The sequence below is a fragment of the Macaca fascicularis genome, chromosome 12 (assembly GCF_037993035.2).
Source record: "Macaca fascicularis isolate 582-1 chromosome 12, T2T-MFA8v1.1".
Taxonomy (NCBI): Eukaryota; Metazoa; Chordata; class Mammalia; order Primates; family Cercopithecidae; genus Macaca; species Macaca fascicularis.
The window spans coordinates 103,681,904-103,702,204 of NC_088386.1; the positions used below are offsets into that span (position 1 = coordinate 103,681,904).

Below are 20,301 nucleotides of genomic sequence, written 5' to 3' on the forward strand. Positions count from 1 at the left end.
AAGCAAAAAATAAAAATAACCAAAAAACCAAACAGTTTAAATTTAAGCGTGCATACAAATAGGTAGAACTTGCATAAGATGAAAGGTTCTATGGGCAGAAGAGCAAATGGGGATATATGTAATTATTTATATGTAATAATAGTCAACAGAAACATGTATTTTAACAGCATGTTACTTAGCATTTTGGTTCCTGTATTTTTGCTGAAAGGAACTAAAACAAGGGGAAAGTACCTATATGGTACTGTTCTGAACTAGAGGATTTCAGGGCCACTAGGAGGTTCCTCCCTTCCCTCATTTAAAAAATGTCTTCAGGCCTAACAAATGTTTAAATCAGTTGTTAAAAATAATTTTTTTTCCTTTCACAGTGTGACCTTAGCAATATATTACCACATAAAGAACAGGTGAGCTCCTTTAAAACCTGTCTTGTTATTCCAGCTAATTACTTTGCATGTTCAGTATTAGGTCATAACTATAGACATCATAAGCTGTAGAGTGCTATTACAGTATTGAACTGAATCATTTGTGGTTTTTCTGGTCCCTAAGACAGTTTTAACTATTAAATTACTGAGGATCCCAAAGAGTAATTGTTTGTGTTGGTTATATTGATATTTATTATATTAGAAATTGAAATTGAGAATTTAAAAAAAAACAACCTATATTTAGTTTTGGTTTCTCAACCTTGGCACTGTTGATATTTTGAGCTAGATAAGTCTTTGTTTCGGGGACTGTCCTGTGCATTGTAGGATATTTAACAGCTGTCCCAGGTTGTGACAACAAAAATATAACCCCTGACTGAGAACAATATTGTTAACACAAATAATATTTTCTCATGAAAAATAACTCTCTTCAACAACAAAGTTGAGTAAAATGTGTGTCATGTATTTATATTTTTGCAACTCTGGTGTCCAGCTTAATAGAAAACAGCTAGATTCTCATCTCTGTCTTTGTAATTAGTTTTTTTTTTTTAATTTCAACTTTTATTTTAGATACAGTGAGTACATGTGTAGGTGTATTACATGGCTAATATTGCACTCTGGTAGTGAGCTGTAATTTGTTTTGAAGAAGTGATAAGAAGATGACCTAGCCTCTTGCAAATACATAGTTGGTAAAAGGTATATTTTTAAAGCTTTCAGATGGTTGTGGGTATTCTTTATTTTTTAATTTATTTTTATTTATTTGGTTTTTTTTTTTTTGAGATGGAGTCTTGCTCTGTTGCCCAGGCTGGAGTGCAGTGGCGCGATCTCAGCTCACTGCAACCTCCACTTCCAGAGTTCAAGCGATTCTCCTGCCTCAGGCTCCCGAGCAGCTCGGGTTACAGGCGCATGCCACCATGCCTGGCTAATTTTTGCATTTTTAGTAGAGATGGTGTTGCGCCATGTTGACCAGGCTGGTCTTGAACTCCTGACCTCAGGTGATCCACCCGCCTCAGCCTCCCAAAGTGCTGGGATTACAAGCATGAGCCACCACACCTGGCCAGTATTCTTTAATACTACCCAACACTCCACAAGTGCTAGTTTCTTAAAATGGTTACAGTGGAATTTCATGTATCAATGAATTTTTTGTTAGTACTCACCCATCTGTCTTATACAATAAATGTATCATTTCCCCTTACTTGCTTTTATAATATTATGCATTGGCTATATGGAAAATATTGGTTCACGTTTCTTTTTTCTTTTTTTTTTTCTTTTTTTGAGACAGAATCTTGTTCTGTCACCCAGGCTGGCGTGCAGTGGTGCAATCTCAGCTCACTGCAACCTCCGCCTCCTGGGTTCAAGCGATTCTCCTGTCTCAACCTCCTAAGTAGCGGAGATTACAGGTACACGCCACCACACCCAGCTAATTTTTTGTATTTTTAGTAGAGACAGGGTTTCACCATGTTGCCCAGGCTGGTCTTGAATTCCTGAGCTCAGGCAATCCGCATGCCTCAGCCTCCCAAAGTGCTGGGATTACAGGCGTGAGCCACCGCACCCAGCCTGGTTCATTTCTTGACAGTGTCAAAAGCTCGCTTTTGTTAGTGTCCCCACCAATTGTATTAAAATATTTTTAAGTATTGAGAAGCTATTAAACTTACATAATAAGGTACAAGTTTCTCCAAATCCTGATTTTTAGTTTGAAAGCTTGAATTTTATCATATCATTGCAACAAATAGTGTTATTTTCTTGAAGTGACGGGCCCACTTCATTTTTTAAAATTATTTATTTATTTATCTTTTGAGACTGAGTCTCACTCTGTTGCCCAGGCTGGAGTGTACTGGTGCCATCTTGGCTCACTGTAACCTCTGCCTTCCGGGTTCAAGTGATTCTCCTGCCTCAGCCTTCTGAGTAGCCGGGAGTATGGGTAACTGTTACGATGCCTGGCTAATTTTTGTATTTTTAGTAGAGTTGGGGGTTTCACCCTGATGGGCAGGCTGGTCTCAAACTCCTGACCTCAACTGATCCACCTGCCTCGGCCTCCCAGAGTGCTGGGATTACAGGCATGAGCCACCACACCTGGCCACTTCTTTCATTTTTGAGAATGATAGTCGTATTTTCAAGTAAAAATGATATTCTATGGAAAAAAAGGCTTGTTTAGCTCACAATTAAATCACAAGTGCTTTTCCTTAACACAGCCATACCTTGTTATGCAGAATTACTTTATATCTACTTTCTGCTTACTCAGAATAGTAAAAAGAAAGGTCAATATTTAATAATACCATTAATTTTTACTGTTTCATCAAGGATATTCGTAAGTGAAGCAGGTGTTTTTCTTAAACTGCAAGAGGCAGTAAAGAATAGAATGACTACTAGTATAATTTGGTAGCACTGCCTTGATTTCATGCTGAGAAGCCAGCAGTTTACCCACTTTCGCTGTTATACATTCATTACAAATGTCAAACAGTCAAAAAGCAAGCAATATCTTAGTATTCTTTTTTTAAAAATTATTTTTATTTCTAAATATTCAATCAGCTTTCTCAGGTTGAATAGTATTCTTTTTTTTTTTTTTTTGAGATGGAGTCTCGCTCAGTCGCCCAGGCTGGAGTGCAGGGGCGCGATCTCGGCTCACTGCAAGCTCCGCCTCCCGGGTTTACGCCATTCTCCTGCCTCAGCCTCCCAAGTAGCTGGGACTACAGGTGTCCGCCACCTCGCCCGGCTAGTTTTTTTTTTTTTTTGTATTTTTTAGTAGAGACGGAGTTTCACTGTGTTGGCCAGGATGGTCTCGATCTCCTGACCTCATGATCCGCCCGTCTTGGCCTCCCAAAGTGCTGGGATTACAGGCTTGAGCCACCGCACCCGGCCAGAATAAGTATTCTTATAAGAACAGTTTTGACCTCAAGGACCTCTTAGAAAAGGATCTAGAGGGTCTCCAGAAGTCCACAGACCACACTTGGAGAACCACTGGTTTTATTAAATGAGCACAATGTATTAGTTTTATAAACTTGTAAAGATTATCAAAGGCTTGTCTCTTTTAAAGTAAAAAGGCAATACAGTTTTTAACTCATCAAACTACTTAAAATAAACAAATATATGTCAAGAATGTAATACAGAGAACTAGAGAGGAAAAGCCTGGGAAATCTGAATCTCATTCACAGTCATTAAAGTTCCGAAGATTTTATTGCCCACCACTACTGCTTTGTAAAATGTTCTTGAGTTCCAATGAGGGGTTAGAAGAGTGAAAATACACTTTATTACCATTGCCTGTTAGGGAGGGCCAACACTTAAAGGCAATTCTGAATTGTCATTGTAGAAAAGACTTCACAGTACAGAACCTCATGTGCTGAGTAAAAAGAGGTCAGGAAATCCTCTGAAGGCTGGGATCCAGGAGAAGAATTTGTACAACTGTTCGCTTTGGCGAAGCAAACACCAAAGCAAACAGGAGGCATCTCCTGCCACCCCCAGCAGACATTTTACTCAGTATTAACAGTTCCTGAATTAACTTCTTCAATGCATATTCTTATTTTATAGAGATGCAAATAGATCCTTGGATATTTTTGATGAGAGATCACATCCACTTACAGTAAGTGTCACTTTTTTTGAGGTAGTATTTTTCTCTCATAGAGTTATGTTTATTTCATGCTGATATTTATAAATAGTCCTAACAAATAAATGTGATCTCTATGAAGATTATTAGAAAACAATTTAAATTTAAATCAATTAAAATGGTGTGAACCTTTAAAAATTCACTTCCTCAGGTATATGATAGCCGCTTGTGACTAATAACTATTGTATTGGACAATGAAGCCTTTGAGCCTTATGGTTACAGGAAACTAAAACTATTTTTTCAAAGTTTATTTAAGAGGATCATGACATGCCGCGATTAGTAAGACTTTCGAGCCTACAAGTAGTTTACATTTTGATAGAGTTCTGTGGAGGGAAAGTGGAAAGGAACATAAAAATTTTCTGAGTTGTGCCTGTATTTTTCCTTAATGATAAATGGTGATGAGTTTTGAATCATTATGATATTTTAAGATGCAATTGTTTATATTTTAAAAACTGAAAGTCATGTCACTCAACCAGAATTATTTTAAGGGGTACATGGGCTCAAACGTCAACACTGCTGGTCTTAAGAGTACTTAGGCTGACCGAGTGTAGTGGCTCACTTGAACCCGGGAGGTAGAGGTTGCAGTGAGCCAAGATCATGCCATTGCACTCCAGCCTGGGCAATAAGAGTGAAACTCCGTCTCAAAAAAAAAATTTTTTTTTTCTTCAGTGGATACTAACATTGCATCTTTTCTTCTTTCAGCGAGAAAAAGTTCCAGAGGAATACTTTAAGCATGATCCTGAGCACAAATTTATTTACAGATTTGTTCGTACTCTTTTTAGTGCTGCACAGCTAACAGCTGAATGTGCAATAGTAACTTTGGTAAGATATTTCTCATTTATAAAGCGTCTTTAGAAATTAGTCTTGTATACAGGGTATGGTCCTATTTTTCAAATAAAAATAGGTTCCTGAAATTATCATCAGAACTTGTAAGAGAAACCTGTCAAAGGAACGTAAATATGTACCTTCACATTTAATCATCATTATGGTTGAACATGTTTCCATTGCTTTTCTCATCACAGAACAGTTGCTACAAAAGGCAGCCAGGGAGATTTCTGGTTTCTCCCCCTACCCATCAATGCACATGTACACATTCAGTGTGTACACATACAAGGCATGGTGGCAGGGCTGGGGGTTATGGAGAGTGGTAACAAAACCATGTGGTTCAGAGCCAGATACTGATTCCAGTGTAGGTCTAAGCCAAGTCCCAGGCTCTATTCCCCAGGTATTTCCCATGTGTGTTGTGATTGAGAACTATTGCTCTAAATTCTTTGTTCCTTGGATGATGGGTTTTAATCATCTCTGCCTACCTCTTGTGCCTGCTTGTGATGTTGCCCAGCAATGTGGTACAAGTAATACTTGGACAAAGGCTTTGCTGATTAGCTTACTAAGCTATAACTGTGTCCTTAACTTTATGTCCTCCATACAGAATTCCTATGGTAAGATTTTATCATTGAATAATAAATCCTATTCAAGTGGTTAGGATTGTTTTACTCTTCCCCACAGCAAACCTATAGAGGAAGGTCAACTGCATGGCCTGGAGGGAAAGAATACTTAGGTCAGTACCTACTCCGTTAGCATCCATCTGGAATTTAGCAGAGAAGGCTTCTGCTGTGCACTTGAATAGAAACCCCTCAGTGGGTACTGGATCAGATTTAGGCGTTTTCATGGAGCTGTAAGCCATTTGGAACACTTAGGACATACTGTAGAGAAGCAGGAGTGGTGCTTCCAGAGGTAGAGAGACAGGTGATACAGGAGGGAAAGCTGTATAGGAAGAGGGGGAGTTCATTATAGATGGTTTAAGCTCTATGTGCCTGTGAGGTAGCAGAGTGGCAGTGTCCAGTAATCATTTGAATATACTGGACTGGAGCATGAATCTGAGCTTAGAGGTAAGGAATGAAGAGTTAGAGTAGCTGTTCAAATACAGAGAAAGGGTGCAGAATGAAAGTGGACAAGCTAGGCATGGTAGTGCACACCTGTAGTCCCTGTTACTGGGGAGGCTGAGGTGGGAGGATTGCTTGAGTGCAGTAGTTTGAGTCCAGCTTGGGCAAAATAGCAAGACCCCCATCTCTAAAAAAAGAAAAGAAAGTGGATAGAAGTAGATCTCTAAAGACTGTTAGCATTTGAGGGACAAGCCCCCAGATGGAGTGGAAGGAGGAAACCCAGGAGAAGGTTATAAAAGAACAAAGAGTTCAAGATAAGAGAGGCTGTGGTCCCAGTGTTAAATGCTGCCAAGAAGTTTCTGATTCTGTAAATATTCACTGGGTGCCTACTCTGTGCCACTATTCTTGTATTTTGTATTTGTTGTTGTTGTTTGTTTTAATTTTTTAGTAGAGCTAGAGTCTAGCTATGTTGCCCAGGCTGGTCTCAGAACTGACCTCAGGTGATCCTGCCAGAGTGTTGGGATTACAGACGTGAGCTACCAAGTGCTAGAGTAGAGGAGAGGATTGAACAAAATTCTTGCCTTTACGAGCTTATGTTCTAGTGAGGAGGACATTTTTTCAGGTAGTGGTAAGTAGCAAGAAGATGAAGCAGCATAAAGGGATACAGAGTGACAGGAGGGGCTCACTATTTTAGATAGAATGATCAGGAAGAACCTCTCTAGAGGTGACATTTGTGCAGTGACCTGATCAAAGTAGGAAGGTAAGGAGTGCCGGCATTACAGGCAGTCAGACAAGTGCCAAGACTAGACAGGAACATTGTGTGTGTGTGTGTGTGTGTGTGTGTGTGTTCAAGGAACAAACAGCAAGGTGTCCAGTGTGGTTGGAGTGAGTTGGAAAAAGTGGAGGAGGTGAGGTCACATGGGCAATGCCACATACAACTCATAGGGCCTTTTGGCTTGCAGGCCACAGGAAGGTTTTGTTTTGTTTTGTTTTGTTTTTGAAACGGAGTCTTGCTGTGTCACCCAGGCTGGAGTGCAGTGGTGCGATCTTGGCTCACTGCAACCTCCACCTCCCAGGTTCAAGCAATTCTCACTGCCTCAGCCTCCCGAGTACCTGAACTTACCAGCGCCCGTCACCACGCCTGTCTAATTTTTTTTTCTTTTTTTCTTTTTTTTTTTAAAGTAGAGATGGGGTTTTGCCATGTTGGCCAATCTGGTGTTGAACTCCTGACCTCAAGTGATCCGCCTACCTTGGCCTCCCGAAGTGTTGGGATTACAAGTGTAAGCCACTGTGCCTGGCCAGGAAGAAGTTTTTATTCCAGTTTGATGGGTACTTTTGGTAGATTTTGAGCAGGGGAGTGAAGTGCTCTTAATTTAAGAGGTTATGCTGATGGCTTGAAGAGAGTAGACCGTAATTGGCAGAATAGAGGCAGAGAAGAGAGTCAAGAAGCGACTAGGGTGATGTAGGTGAGCAGTGACAAATGGCGAGCAGCCTACCAGTGAAGGTGGACATAGCAGGAATTGCACACAGTCTGGAGTGGGGTAACTTGAGCGTAGGTATTTGGCCTCAGCAACTAGGTGAATGGAAATGGCCTGTACAGTATTAGGGAAGACTTGGGGAGTGGAGCAGTGGGATGAAGAGCTCTGGCTTGTAAGTGTGAAGACTCTGGGGACCTTGGCAAGAGGAGTCTCAGGAGAGTGACAGCAGCAAGGGACAAATAGGAGTGGGTTAAGGAGAGATGAGAGATGAAAAGCTGATACCAGGGCATGATGCTTTGAGCAGATGAGAGGACACATCCGGGGAACTGTGGGGAGGGGGATGGGAACAAAGGAAACACACTGGGGAGAATCTCTGGCAGAGAAGGAGAAAGCCTTCAGAAAGATGCAATTATGGGGACAGTGTTCTGCACAAGTGGAATGGGATCAACTGCACTAGTGGGAAGAAAAGAACTCACTGACACAGGAGGGCAAGTGGTATCAGTGAGCATCAGCACATCATCAGCTTACCAGTAAAGGCAACAGGAAGTTGAGAGATTGTCTATGTTGTTTCCCTGTGGTCTAATTATTCCCATTGAGAGTTGAACCCTGTGAAAGAGGTTCATTCTTAGGATACTGCCAGTGCAGAATTTTGGGGGAAAAGGAACAGAATCTGTCTTAAGAACATGTCATGTTCAATACCTATTTTTGAAAACACAGTTGAGTTTGGAGAGTACTGCCAGATCTCAGCTGCCTATCTGATAACCTTCAGACAATAAATAAGCTCTGTTAAAATGAACTTTTTTCAGGCTCGGCACAGTGGCTCATTCCTGTAATCCCAGCACTTAGGAAGGCTGAGGTGGGCAGATCACTTGAGGCCAGGAGTTTGAGACCAGCCTGGCCAACGTGGTGAAACCCCGTCTCTACTAAAAATGCAAAAATTAGCCAGTCGTGCTGGCGGGTGCCCAGCTACTCAAGAGTCTGAGGCAGGAGAATCGCTTGAACCCAGGGGGCGGAGGTTGCAGTGAGCCAAGATTGCATCACTGTACTCCAGCCTAAAAAGATTTCTTCTTGTCTCGATACAGAGTTCAAGTAGCATACAGACATATTCTTCCACAGAGAACCCTTTGAGGTGACAGCAAATTACAGCTTACCTCTGTAATCTTTACTTAGCTGTTCACTTTGCTCAATTCTTTGAAGGATGTTTGGTAGATGTAAAATAATTCATGAAGTTGTCTGATAAACTGCTTGGCAGGTTTAGAGAAATACCAGGAGTCCAGAGACGTCCTTTTGTCCATGTGTGTTCCTTGTGGAGGCACTGAATACGGGGAATATTTTATAGCCCTAAAGACCTGCCCCTATCATGCTGCTCTGCACAGCAGCCACTGGGTGGCTCTCTTGACCAGCAGTTCTTCAAGCTAGTGCCACAAAAGGGTTAGTTACTGTGAAAAGGAGAAGGTAAAAATGTGCTCAGTATTACTTCATATTTGAGCATAATATAACTACCTGTAAAATTACTATCTACTAACATTGCATCTGGTAGGCACTCAGTATTTATTGAACAACTCTATTACGAGTGTGGAGGTGATAAGAGTGCCTCTCTTCATGATGCCCTTTGCTGAGATGTCCAGTCATTCCTGTGACCAAAATCGGGCAGGAAATGTATATGGGCAGAGTAGGCAGCACAGATATCTGACCTACAACTGTGATTTGGTGTCTCGCTTTGGCTGACTAAGCAAAGTCTCTGTAGAATATAAGAATAAAAGGCACTTATTTTCTGGTCAAAAACAGAAGAAATCTGTTAGTCATGAATTCTTATCAAAGCATTTAGGGGCCAGGCGCGGTGGCTCATGCCTGTAATCCCAACACTTTGGGAGGATCAGGTGTATCACCTGAGATCAGGAGTTCGAGACCAGCCTAACCAAAATGGAGAAACCCCGTCTCTACTAAAAATACAAAAATTAGCTGGGCATGGTGGCGCATGCCTGTAATCCCACCTATTCGGGAGGCCAAGGTAGGAGAATCGCTTGAACCTGGGAGGTGGAGGTTCTGGTGAGCTGAGATCGCGCCATTGCACTACAGCCTGGGTAACGAGCGAAAAAAAAAAAGCTTATCAAAGCATTTAAACTGAACTAAAATCAAAGACCAGTGTTCTATTTTACAGGTTTACTTAGAAAGGCTTTTAACTTATGCTGAAATCGACATTTGTCCCACTAACTGGAAAAGGATTGTTCTGGGAGCCATTCTTCTTGCCTCAAAGGTTTGGGATGATCAGGCTGTATGGAATGTGGACTACTGCCAGATCCTCAAGGACATTACAGTTGAGGACATGTGAGTTTCTTAAGGTTTTGGTGAACTTTCTAACCATTTTCCAGTATCTTATTTGTTTCTGTAAAGTTAACAAAGAATATTTGTAAAGGTTACATTATGCAGATAATGGAAATAGGCATAAGACTATATATTTCTATCTTTAGTATAACAGTTCACAACAGAGCAAGACTCTGTCTCAAAAAAAAAAAAAACTGTATATTTTCCATCATTACTTGATAGGTTTTGATGTGTGATAATCTGCTTGATAAATTGAAAAGTATTTTTCGGGTGGTTTTTGGCAAACATCTTACAAGTATACTACCAGAACAACATAGTACAGTAAATATGTTTATTTTATTTTATTTTTTTCTTTTTTTGAGATGGAGTCTCGCTCTGTGCCCAGGCTGGAGTGCAGTGGTGCAGTCTCGGCTCACTGCAACATCTGCTTCCCAGGTTCAAGTGATTCTCCTGCATCAGCCTCCTGAGTAACTGGAATTACAGTGGGATTACAGGCATGCGCCACCACGCCTGGCTAATTTTTGTATTTTTAGTAGAGACAGGGTTTCACTGTGTTGGTCAGGCTGGTCTCGAACTCCTGACCTTGTGATCCGCCCACTTGGCCCCCCAAAGAGCTGGGATTACAGGTGTGAACCACTGCACCTGGCCCCTTTATGGCTTTTAAAAAGTTATCTGCCAGTTAAAGCTCTTTGCTCTTTTTCTTTCATTCATTCATTCATTTATATTTTTTCATGTGACCAGTAGGGTATAAACAGCCCTTAAAGGGCATATGTCTGGCCTTTGAAATAATTGTTTGGCCACTATTAAGGTCTTAGGGCCTCTGGACTATTGAGAAGTTACATAGCTTCAACCGGAGTCACACATTGTATATTTGCTTTTGCTAGTCTTTCCACATTTTATCTGAAGGTCTGTTTTTACAGAAGCCTTGAGATATGAAGATCCCTGTGCCCCTGACCCCTCCCCATTAGGAGTGTTTTTTGTATTTAGAAATTGGTCTGATGAGTTAGGAAGCTCCATTGTTCCCCTTAGGCAGTCTGAGAAACACTGCTGGGGCATCACCCAATACTCACCACACTTGAGAGGCTCTCTGGGTACTCCAACAACCACAGCACCACTTTGGGGGCCTTGAGTTACCTATGAGAGTACAAGGAGCCTTACTGAGTCATGGAGTTCCTCACAAATGGCACCAATATGACCCTGAAACAGCAGCTTCATCAGGGCTTCCTTCCAGTCTGGCCTCATGACTGCTGTGAAGGGAAGGGCCTTGGAGCTTGGTAGGCAGGGTGAGCCAGGGAGGCATTTCCAGCAAAGCTCTTAGGGTGCCAACTGGACAGTGAGAATGGCTTTGTGGGTGGCATTTAGAAAAATATGAAGGAGCACCTCTTGATGATGTTGAGTAACAGAGGAAGATCAAGGTCATGACAGGCAGTGGCAGGACTTTGTTTTTATTGCCTTTGCCCATTACTCCATATGACTGTCATTCAGAATTACCATACCATATATTCACAACTGAAGTGAGGATGCTTGTGACTAAAAAGGAACCAGTGATTGTGGTAGCTGTTGAAGTGGCTTTTGGTGAAGTTGACCACTTTACTAATGGTATAAACCGAACAGCCCTAGTGATATTGCTGGTAGCCATTTTAGCAAAGGGTGTGACAGCAAATGAATTTGAAACAAATGGAAGTACTTTTGGAAGTTGCAGAAGCTAAAGTGACTTTGATCACTTCTGTCATTAGTCTGCAAACTGGTTTCTTCAAGGAAGCAACATTTATAATTATGAACACTAAGCCCTACCATGATGGCAGCTAAAATGTTCTCAAAACCTGCAACTGAACTGGCTGAAGTTCTCGTTCTAGATACAAGATCAGAGAACATGCAGGGAAATGTGCAGGTTTCTACAGATGTAAGCTTCAGGAGCAGCAGTGGCAGGGGCCAGCTCCAAGAAGACCAGTTCTAGATAGTTGCTGTTTGTGTATGCCCAGGGCAGCACCAGGAGCTATGCTACAACCAGGCAGCTTTCGTTTATGATCTTTGGAAAGCATTTCAACAAACCGTTTAATATACATTTGTCTCATCCCCCTGCTGTTGACTATTTGTAGTGGTCTCATTTGAGTCTAAATTGAAACAATTTTAAATTGGTGTCTATGAGGTTATTCTTAAAATTTTTCAACATCTACATGTCCTGTTAGAATATATTTCCCTTTAAAAGAATAAGTTAAACTGAGCAGCTGCTATTAGACGGTTTGCTGTGCCTGTAAAGGGTATGCTATTCAGCCACCTATCCATTTAAAAAACAACAAAAAACGTAGAAGATGCATGTTCTGTAGGCATAGTGCTTTTCTTCAGTGATTAAACCTCTATTAATACGTGTGTTAATCCTATGAAGTACTGTATTTCTACACAGTTAAAATGTATTAGTGGAAAAAATATAAAAGGGATTGTGAAGTGCATTTATTACTGTAGTAAATTAAGTCCTGATTAGCTGATTATCAAAACATTATCTGATTTACATTTCTATAGGCTTATGGACATATGAACAGGAAATTAATTTTGGAAGTAGGTTCAGTTGGGTTTTTAAGCTCAGCAAATGAGAAAACCACATCTCTGCTCATATTAACTGCTCTCCATACAGGAGATCATCAAGCATTTGTTGACTTAGCCAGTGGATAAAATATTAAAACTTTAAACCCAAGAAACCAAATATGTTGTTTAGGTATTTATCATTTTTATACAGTTAAGTACTTGTAGGGATTACTGTGAAAGTGGTTAAGATTTTCTCTAGTTTTGTGTTTATTTGCTTAAGCATTTGGCAGGGGCAGCTGTGTGGTCATGTGGCTGAGTACTACTCCCAGCCCTTTCCTCTCCCACTGCATTCAGCTCACTCCTACATTCTGTTCTGACCAGGATGGTAGATACTGAGCACCTCAGGGTTTCATTCCTAACTCAGAAGAAACACTGAGTTTTTAAGTCCAGTGACCTACCACGAGGCATATCATAAAATGGGTTTAGTCTAGCCGAGACATCCACCTTTGATCTTTCTGCCTTCCAAAGTTTAAAGAGTATCTTTACCCTGTCATAGTGACAGTTTCTCACCTTCATAATATATTAAAGTGAGCAGAAACTTGCATTATGCCCTTTGACATAGCCTCATGCGCTGGGACAGGGGGAGGGGATTCCCTTCCCTGTAATGTAGCTTGCTTATTTATTTATTTGAGATGAATCCTTGTTGCCTCAAGGGTTTTTCCCCCTCAGAGATAATAGCAGTGGCTCTCGATGGATCCATTTGTTGCCGTGGTGATATGCCCACTCCTTTTGTTGGTGCTTCTCAACTTCAATAAGCCCCTTCCTGTTATCAGCCCGGTGAAAATGTCTGCAAGTTCTTCAGAGCTAATAAACAGCATACATCATTCCTTTCATCTGATCACTATAGTGGGGCCTTGTGAGTGAGCATGAAGTATGAATTGTACAGCTGCACTAATGGAACTCTGAAGAATGAGGCCCGAGTCAGCAGCACAAGTGTATCAGAGGCCGTAACCTTCAACCTTCATCCCAGTCCCAGAGTGCTGGGATGCAGAAGGGACCACAAGTAACTGTACCTTGTGTGAACATTAGTATGTTAATATAACTGGGTAGCCTATATTTTAAAACAGAGTTTAGAGCTATTCTAGTCACTCAGAATGATATTTTTGAAGATAGCCCACTTGACTGACATTGTCCTGTGCTGGTTCTGTTGTGTTCTTCCTCCTCCAGGAATGAAATGGAAAGGCATTTTCTGGAGCTTCTTCAGTTTAATATTAATGTTCCTGCCAGTGTTTATGCCAAATACTACTTTGACCTTCGCTCCTTAGCAGATGACAACAACCTGAATTTTCTATTTGCTCCTCTTAGCAAAGAAAGAGCACAGAACCTAGAGGTAAGGCTGTGAAGTCACTAAGTGGGGTTTTCCATCAGCCACCAAAGCCAACATCTGTGACTAAATCATATTAAGTAGTGATTAGGAAAATGGAAAGCTTTAAAATTAACTAACACACTGAAGAGCTTATTAGCCCTTTGGCGTCAGATTTCCTGTGTCTTTTATGGTTTAGACAAGGATCAACATTATTTAAAAATTATACATATTAACTCTTCTGTGACCATAATTCAGAATATTTTAAATCAAATTTAATCTGTTGTTCATGAGGCTTCCTTTTGAACTTCTACCCTTTCATATAACCATACATGAATAATTTTTTTAACTGGGCGCTGTGGTTCATGCCTGTAATCCTAGCACTTTGGGAGGCCGAGGCAGGTGGATCACCTGAGGTTGGGAGTTCGAGACCAGCCTGACCAACATGGAGAAACCCCGTCTCTACTAGAAATACAAAATTAGCCGGGCATAGTGGCACATGCCTGTAATCCCAGCTACTCGGGAGGCTGAGGCAGGAGAATCACTTGAACCGGGGAGGTGGAGGTTGCAGTGAGCCGAGATCGTGCCATTGCACTCTAGCCTGGGCAACAAGAGCGAAACTCCATCTCAAAAAAAAATATATATATATACACACAAAAAAATATTATTCGGGTATGGGAGCGCATGCCTGTAATCGCAGCTACTTGGGAGGCTGAGGCATGAGCATCGCTTAAACCTGGGAGGTGGAGGTTGCAGTGAGCCAAGATCGCAACACTGCACTCTAGCCTGGGTGACAGGCTGTGTCTCCAAAAAAAAAAAAATGTTCTTTGTGACTATATTCCTAATTTTATCTACATACATAATTCATTTGCCACTCTTGACTGTCTTACTCTGTTTGTAAATTCATGTCATGGTTTACATATCACAGTGCAGTCCTGTGAGTTTTTTAGACAAAGGATTAGTGGGTAAGCCAAGAGACCTATACCCTTCACTAATATAGGGTGCAAGTGTTTCAAATGCTGGATGTAAGTGCTGGGCATGGTGGCTCAAACCTGTAATTCCAGCACTTTGGGAGGCTGAGGCAGGTGGATCACTTGAGATCAGGAGTTTGAGACTAGCCTGTACTAAAAATACAAAAATTAGCCGGGTGTGGTGGCGGCGCCAAGTTACTCAGGAGGCTGAGGCATGAAAATTGCTTGAACCTGGGAGGCGGAGGCTGCAGTGAGCCGAGATCATGCCACTGCACTCTAGCCTGGGCGATAGAGCGAGGCCTTGTCTCAAAAAAAAAAAAAAACAAAAACAAAAAAAAGAAAAACAAATAATGTAGGAAGTACATGGGTTTTTTAATGGAAATGGTAACTTTATGGGGCAAAGTAATATTTATGGCTTATGACTCTTGGTGAGTATACAGCAGAATTACAACTGAAGTGGACACATACTTTGACACTTTCTGTGGCACCATGGTGGTACTTTAGAATAATATGTATTTCTAGACTGGGCTCAGTGGCTCACGCCTGTAATCCCAGCACTTTGGGAGGCCGAGGCAGGTGGATCACCTCCTGGCCAACATGGTGAAACCCCGTCTCTACTAAAAATAAAAAATTAGCCAGGTATGGTGGCACATGCCTGTAATCCCAGCTACTTGGGAGGCTGAGGCAGGAGAATCGCTTGAACCTGGGAGGTTTCACGCAATTGCACTCCAGCCTGGGCAGCAGGAGCGAAACTCCGTCTCAAAAAAAAAAAAGAAAAAAGAAATAATACGTATTTCTACCATAATTAACGTGCATGTGAAGTAACACCTTTTGGTGCGTCAGTCATTAGACCTCTCATATATTCCAATATAGTCCAGCACATGCCTGCCTCATTAAAATGTGCTTTGAGTATATAATAGCTAATAAGGATTGGGTAGAATTTGAATAGCTGAATAAACTTATTTTTTTGCACAAGTGTACGTTTGTTATATTTAAGGGATAAGTGCACAGGTAACAGATGCTATTGCTGTTAGGAGCCTATCACAATACCTTTGACATCATTGGGAATCCAACTTTTTAATAATATAATAAATTCCCCTTTATTCTCTGGGAATCTAATCGTAGCCCTTAAAGGATATTACATTGGTGAATTGGCAGGAAGTAGTGTCCCCAGAACCTGGCAGTGTAAAACTCAGCCAAAGTAGCTGTAACTGTGAATTATGTAAAGGAGTCTACATGTGTGGCTTTCATCAGTGTGCTTTTTCAAATGTGGGAACCCTTTTTAAAATTGTACCTGTTTTCTATTTGATTGACTTTCCTAGGCTATTTCTAGATTGTGTGAAGACAAAGACTTGTGTAGAGCCGCTATGAGAAGGTCTTTCAGCGCTGATAACTTCATTGGTATTCAGCGCTCCAAAGCCATCCTCTCTTAAAGGGAGAAATGAGGGGATATAACGTCACGCGACCTTCTACAAAGACTGGAGAAATATCACCTTTCCTGCTCAAAAACCAGCAAAATTAGTATTTTCATCAAAAGGAAAGATCTCAAATTCAAGAGACTCATGGACAACAAGGATTATACTCCATAGGAAAGAATGGGACCTTGTCAATGCAACAGAACACACTTCTGATCTTTTTAATGTAAACAGAGTTACAAAAACCACTCCAAAGTGAAGGCTCCCATCCCACACACAGATATTTACTTACTGTGTGGGCCCGATAGCTGTGAACTATGTAAGGTTTTTTAAACAATAGTTTAAATTTTTAGACTTTAAAGACACTAACCATATAACTTTTATGTTTCTTCCCGTTTTTCTTCCTCCCCCCCATTTTGCTGCATATGCCTTTCAAATCAATGCAGTATTACCATTAAAACATGGGACTCTTCACTAAAGCCACTTAGGAGCAGACTGCAGCATTGTTAGGTATTGAAGGGTTCTTTCTCCCTTCTGTTACCATTGAAGCTGCTAGTCATTGGCAATCATTTTAAACCAAAAAGCTGCTGGATAACATTCGTCATTCATATTTTTTGCAAGCATTACTTTAGCATTTTAGCATGTTTGGGATCATAAACAGGAAGTATCAGTTATTGATATCTACTTCTATTGGGGTCCATGTTGCATTTCTTGTGAACTAAATGGTGCTTCTCATTTTCTGATAATTTTTCTCTTGTTAAATAAAAGTCTTAAAAGATTTTTTCATAATGCCAACCAACATGGTGGTTCAGTGATGATGAAAAAAAGTAAAGCAGTTTTAAGCTTTAATATAGTTTGGGCCCTCCAGGGCACTGCAGCATGAGTATAAATGCTATAAACCTTTAAAAAACATCGTTTGAAAGTTTTGTTTTTTTTTTTTTTGAGACGGAGTCTCGGTCTGTCGCCCAGGCCGGAGTGCAGTGGCGCAATCTCGGCTCACTGCAAGCTCCGCCTCCCGGGTTCACGCCATTCTCCTGCCTCAGCCTCCCGAGTAGCTGGGACTACAGGCGCCCGCCACCACACCCGGCTAATTTTTTCTATTTTTAGTAGAGACGGGGTTTCACCATGGTCTCGATCTCCTGACCTTGTGATCCACCCGCCTCGGCCTCCCAAAGTGCTGGGATTACAGGCTTGAGCCACCGCGCCCGGCTTGTTTTGTTTTTTTTAAGAGATAGGGTCTTACTGCGTTGTCCAGGCTGGAGTGCAGTGGCTGTTCACAGGTGCAATCATAATGCACTGCAGCCTAGAACTTCCTGGCCTTAAGCCATCTTCTAGCCTCAGCACACAAGTAGCTGGGACTAAAGTGCACCTAGCACTTGTCTCCTGAATATTAAGCTTTTAATTTTTTGTTTTGGTCACTCTTGATAGCAGACATTGACTGAAACAAAAAATTAAAAGCTTTATATTCAGAATTGGCAAGATGAAGTTGGTGTGGTGGTGCACGCCTATAATCCCAGCTACTTGGGAGGCTGAGGCTGGAGGATTGCTTGAGGTGAAGTATTGGAGGCTGCAGTGTACCATGATGGTGCCTATAAGAATAGCTACTACACTCCAGCCTGGACAACGTTATCAAGACCCCATCTCTTAGAAAAATGCAAAATTAAATGCAAAAGAAATGGGCTGGGCATAGTGATTCATGCCTATAATCTCAGTACTCTGGGAGGCTGAGGTGGGAGGATTGCTTGAGTGCAGGAGTTCAAGACCAGTCTAGGCAACATAGTGAGACTCTGTCTGTAAAAATAAGTCAGTAAATAAAAATAGTTGATATGGTGGCATGTGTCTGTAGTCCCAGCCACTTTGGAGGCTGAGGTGGGAGGATCAGTAGAGCCTAGGAGGTCAAGGCTGCGGTGGGCCATGATCATGTCACTGCACTCTAACCTGGGTGACATCCAGACCCTGTCTCAAAAACCAGAAAAATGTTCAAACATGATTTTGTAAAGGTTTGTAGCATATTTCTACAAGTATCAAAGCTTAAAATTACACTGAACTTTTGGAATACCTTGTATCTCCATAATAATGCCCTCCTGTTTTTAAAAGTAGTTACTTGCAGAGTTGTGCTCTATATGCTTTGATCACCGAAGTTTCTTTAAAGGAAGATTTTGAAGAGCAGTGTTAATTAACATGTAATAAAAGGAATTGGACCCTAATGATAGAAGGTGATATGAACAGCTGATATGAACAGCTGTTTTATCGTCCTACATGCTACCAAGCTGTAGGTGTCCCATTAAGTCCTGCTACTTAAGAAATAACTTACATAACCCTTAGGAACTCTTACTTCAGGCTTTAAAAGGCAAGGAGCAAATAATTTTAGGAGACCGATAATGTCACCTAAATTTGAAATAGTAAAAAGATTAGTGTTTTCAACCATGTGAAATCTATTTCTCCTACTTTCTCAAATCTAATCCTAGGAATCTTGCTTATAAACAAAACATTTCTGGGCCAGGAATACTTCCTCTATTATAGCAATGCTTCACATCATATTGTGCTGCAGTTTCCATCATTTTTAAAGGACAGAGACATAAATGATAAATAATGGTATAAAAATATTACAATCTACCACCTCAAAAAAACACAAATATAATGTTTATGGAATTCAGAGCTTGGAGATTCAAGTATTGATTGCAGTTTTATTTTGAAAAGAATGCTACAATTTATGTGGTTTTTATTTCTCATGTTTATATTAAAAGCTAATAAACTCTATTTTAATTAAAATATGGCTAGTGTGTTTGTAACACTTCTATTCACATAGTGTTACATCTCTGCCCAGCCTAGTTTTAAGTCAATCCTGATATGTCTTTAAAGCATTTTCAAACCAACCATAATTTGATTTGATCCATGCCTCTAGTTAAGATGTAGTGATCCATTTCTTTTGCATATGCTCTTTTCAACGTGAAGATAATTTATTATACTTAAAATCACTGTCTCGCCACGATACTTAATGGCATAGTGTATTAGATGGCATCTTGAATAGTTGGTTATCGTGTCTGAGAGGGAAAAGCACATTAGAATATGAAATTAAGTAAAATGTACCAAAGAGAGAAGAATTTCAGGAATAGCATAGAATTAGAACAAGAGGTATTTGAGGTTATCAGACAGTTAAACAGGAAAGAGAATGGAAAGACAGGAACTAGAATTTGTGTTGCTGTTGAGAGGGTGTCTTAAGCCACGTAATTTGACTTTAACGTGCTATTTTCAAGCTTACATTTCAGTTAAAAATATACCAAGTCACTATTAGGTTTCTTTAGAACTAAGAGTAGCCACTCAGCTTTAGCAATTCTCACTAAATCCTGACAGTATTGCAATATTTCCATCCACTTTAATTCTTCATTACCTAAAGTCAAATATTTAAGTAAATGATCGTGGCCAGGCACGGTGGCTTACGCCTGTAATCTCAGCACTTTGGGAGCCCAAGGTGGGTGGATCACTTGAGGCCAAGAGTTTGAGACCAGTCGGCCAACATGGTGAAACCTCGTCTCTATTAAAATTACAAAAAAGACTGGGTGCAGTGGCTCACGCCTGTAATCCCAGCACATGAGGTCAGGAGTTCACGACCAGTCTGGCCAACATGGTAAAAACCTCGTCTCTATCAAAAAAAAAAAAAAAAAAAATAGCCAGGTGTGGTGCATACCTGTAATCCCAGCTACTCCGGAGGCTGAGGCAGGAGAATCCCTCAACTCTGGAGGTGGAAGTTGCAGTGAGCTGAGATGGCACCACTGCACTCCAGCCTGGGTGACAACAGTGCAACTCCGTCTCAAAAAAAATAAAATTACAAAAACATTAGTGGGGTGTAGTGGCACACGCCTGTAATCCTAGCTACTCAGGAGGCTGACACAAGAATCGCTTGAACCCAGGGGGCAGAGTGCAGTGAGCTGCGATTGCACCACTGGACTCTAGCCTGAGCGACAGCATGAGTCCATGTCTCAAAAAAACAAAAAAATAACTGATCACTGTGTCTTGATAAGTTGCCGACTAGGATAAATGATCTGATTTAACTTAGAAAAAAAATGTATCATACGTCACTTTATAAGATGGTTTGCACCTTGTGATATGCCAGTTACAAGCAGAAATGCTGACATATTTGAGTGGCCGAAGAAAGTTTGGGAGAGGGACATTGGACATGAATCTGTGACTTGAAGAACAAGTTGGTAAAATAAGTATCACTAAAGTTGCTCTCCTCCTTTGACTTTTAATTCTAGAAGGCAATACAGCGACTTTGATAAATGGGAAATTGGGTCAGTTGAGGAAAAGTATAAATGCCACTGAAAA

At 40.9% G+C, this 20,301-nt stretch overlaps 1 protein-coding gene and 1 long non-coding RNA gene across 9 annotated transcripts in view; one reads left to right on the top strand and one right to left on the bottom strand.

Moving 5' to 3' along the window:
* CCNYL1 (cyclin Y like 1) overlaps window positions 1-18,747 on the top strand; it is a 46,123-nt gene extending 27,376 nt beyond the window's left edge. For 4 of the 8 annotated variants that reach the window (XM_065525941.1, XM_074009903.1, XM_074009904.1 and 1 more), the window contains 5 exons: window positions 366-401; window positions 4,720-4,839; window positions 9,540-9,706; window positions 13,454-13,616; window positions 15,883-18,747. In XM_065525941.1, coding sequence (XP_065382013.1) covers window positions 366-401; window positions 4,720-4,839; window positions 9,540-9,706; window positions 13,454-13,616; window positions 15,883-15,993 — 597 coding nt within the window. In that variant the 3' untranslated portion in view covers window positions 15,994-18,747. Of the gene's footprint in view, window positions 1-365; window positions 402-3,941; window positions 3,994-4,719; window positions 4,840-9,539; window positions 9,707-13,453; window positions 13,617-15,882 lie in introns of those variants that run through there. The other 4 variants (XM_065525940.1, XM_065525942.1, XM_045367598.3 and 1 more) reach the window with 2 other exon arrangements.
* Window positions 10,022-10,839, bottom strand: LOC135966610 (uncharacterized). The gene is made up of 2 exons (XR_010580066.1): window positions 10,774-10,839; window positions 10,022-10,174 (listed from the first exon to the last, which is right to left on the bottom strand). It is a non-coding gene; the product is annotated as an uncharacterized lncRNA (long non-coding RNA).
* Window positions 18,748-20,301: the final 1,554 nt, after the last annotated feature.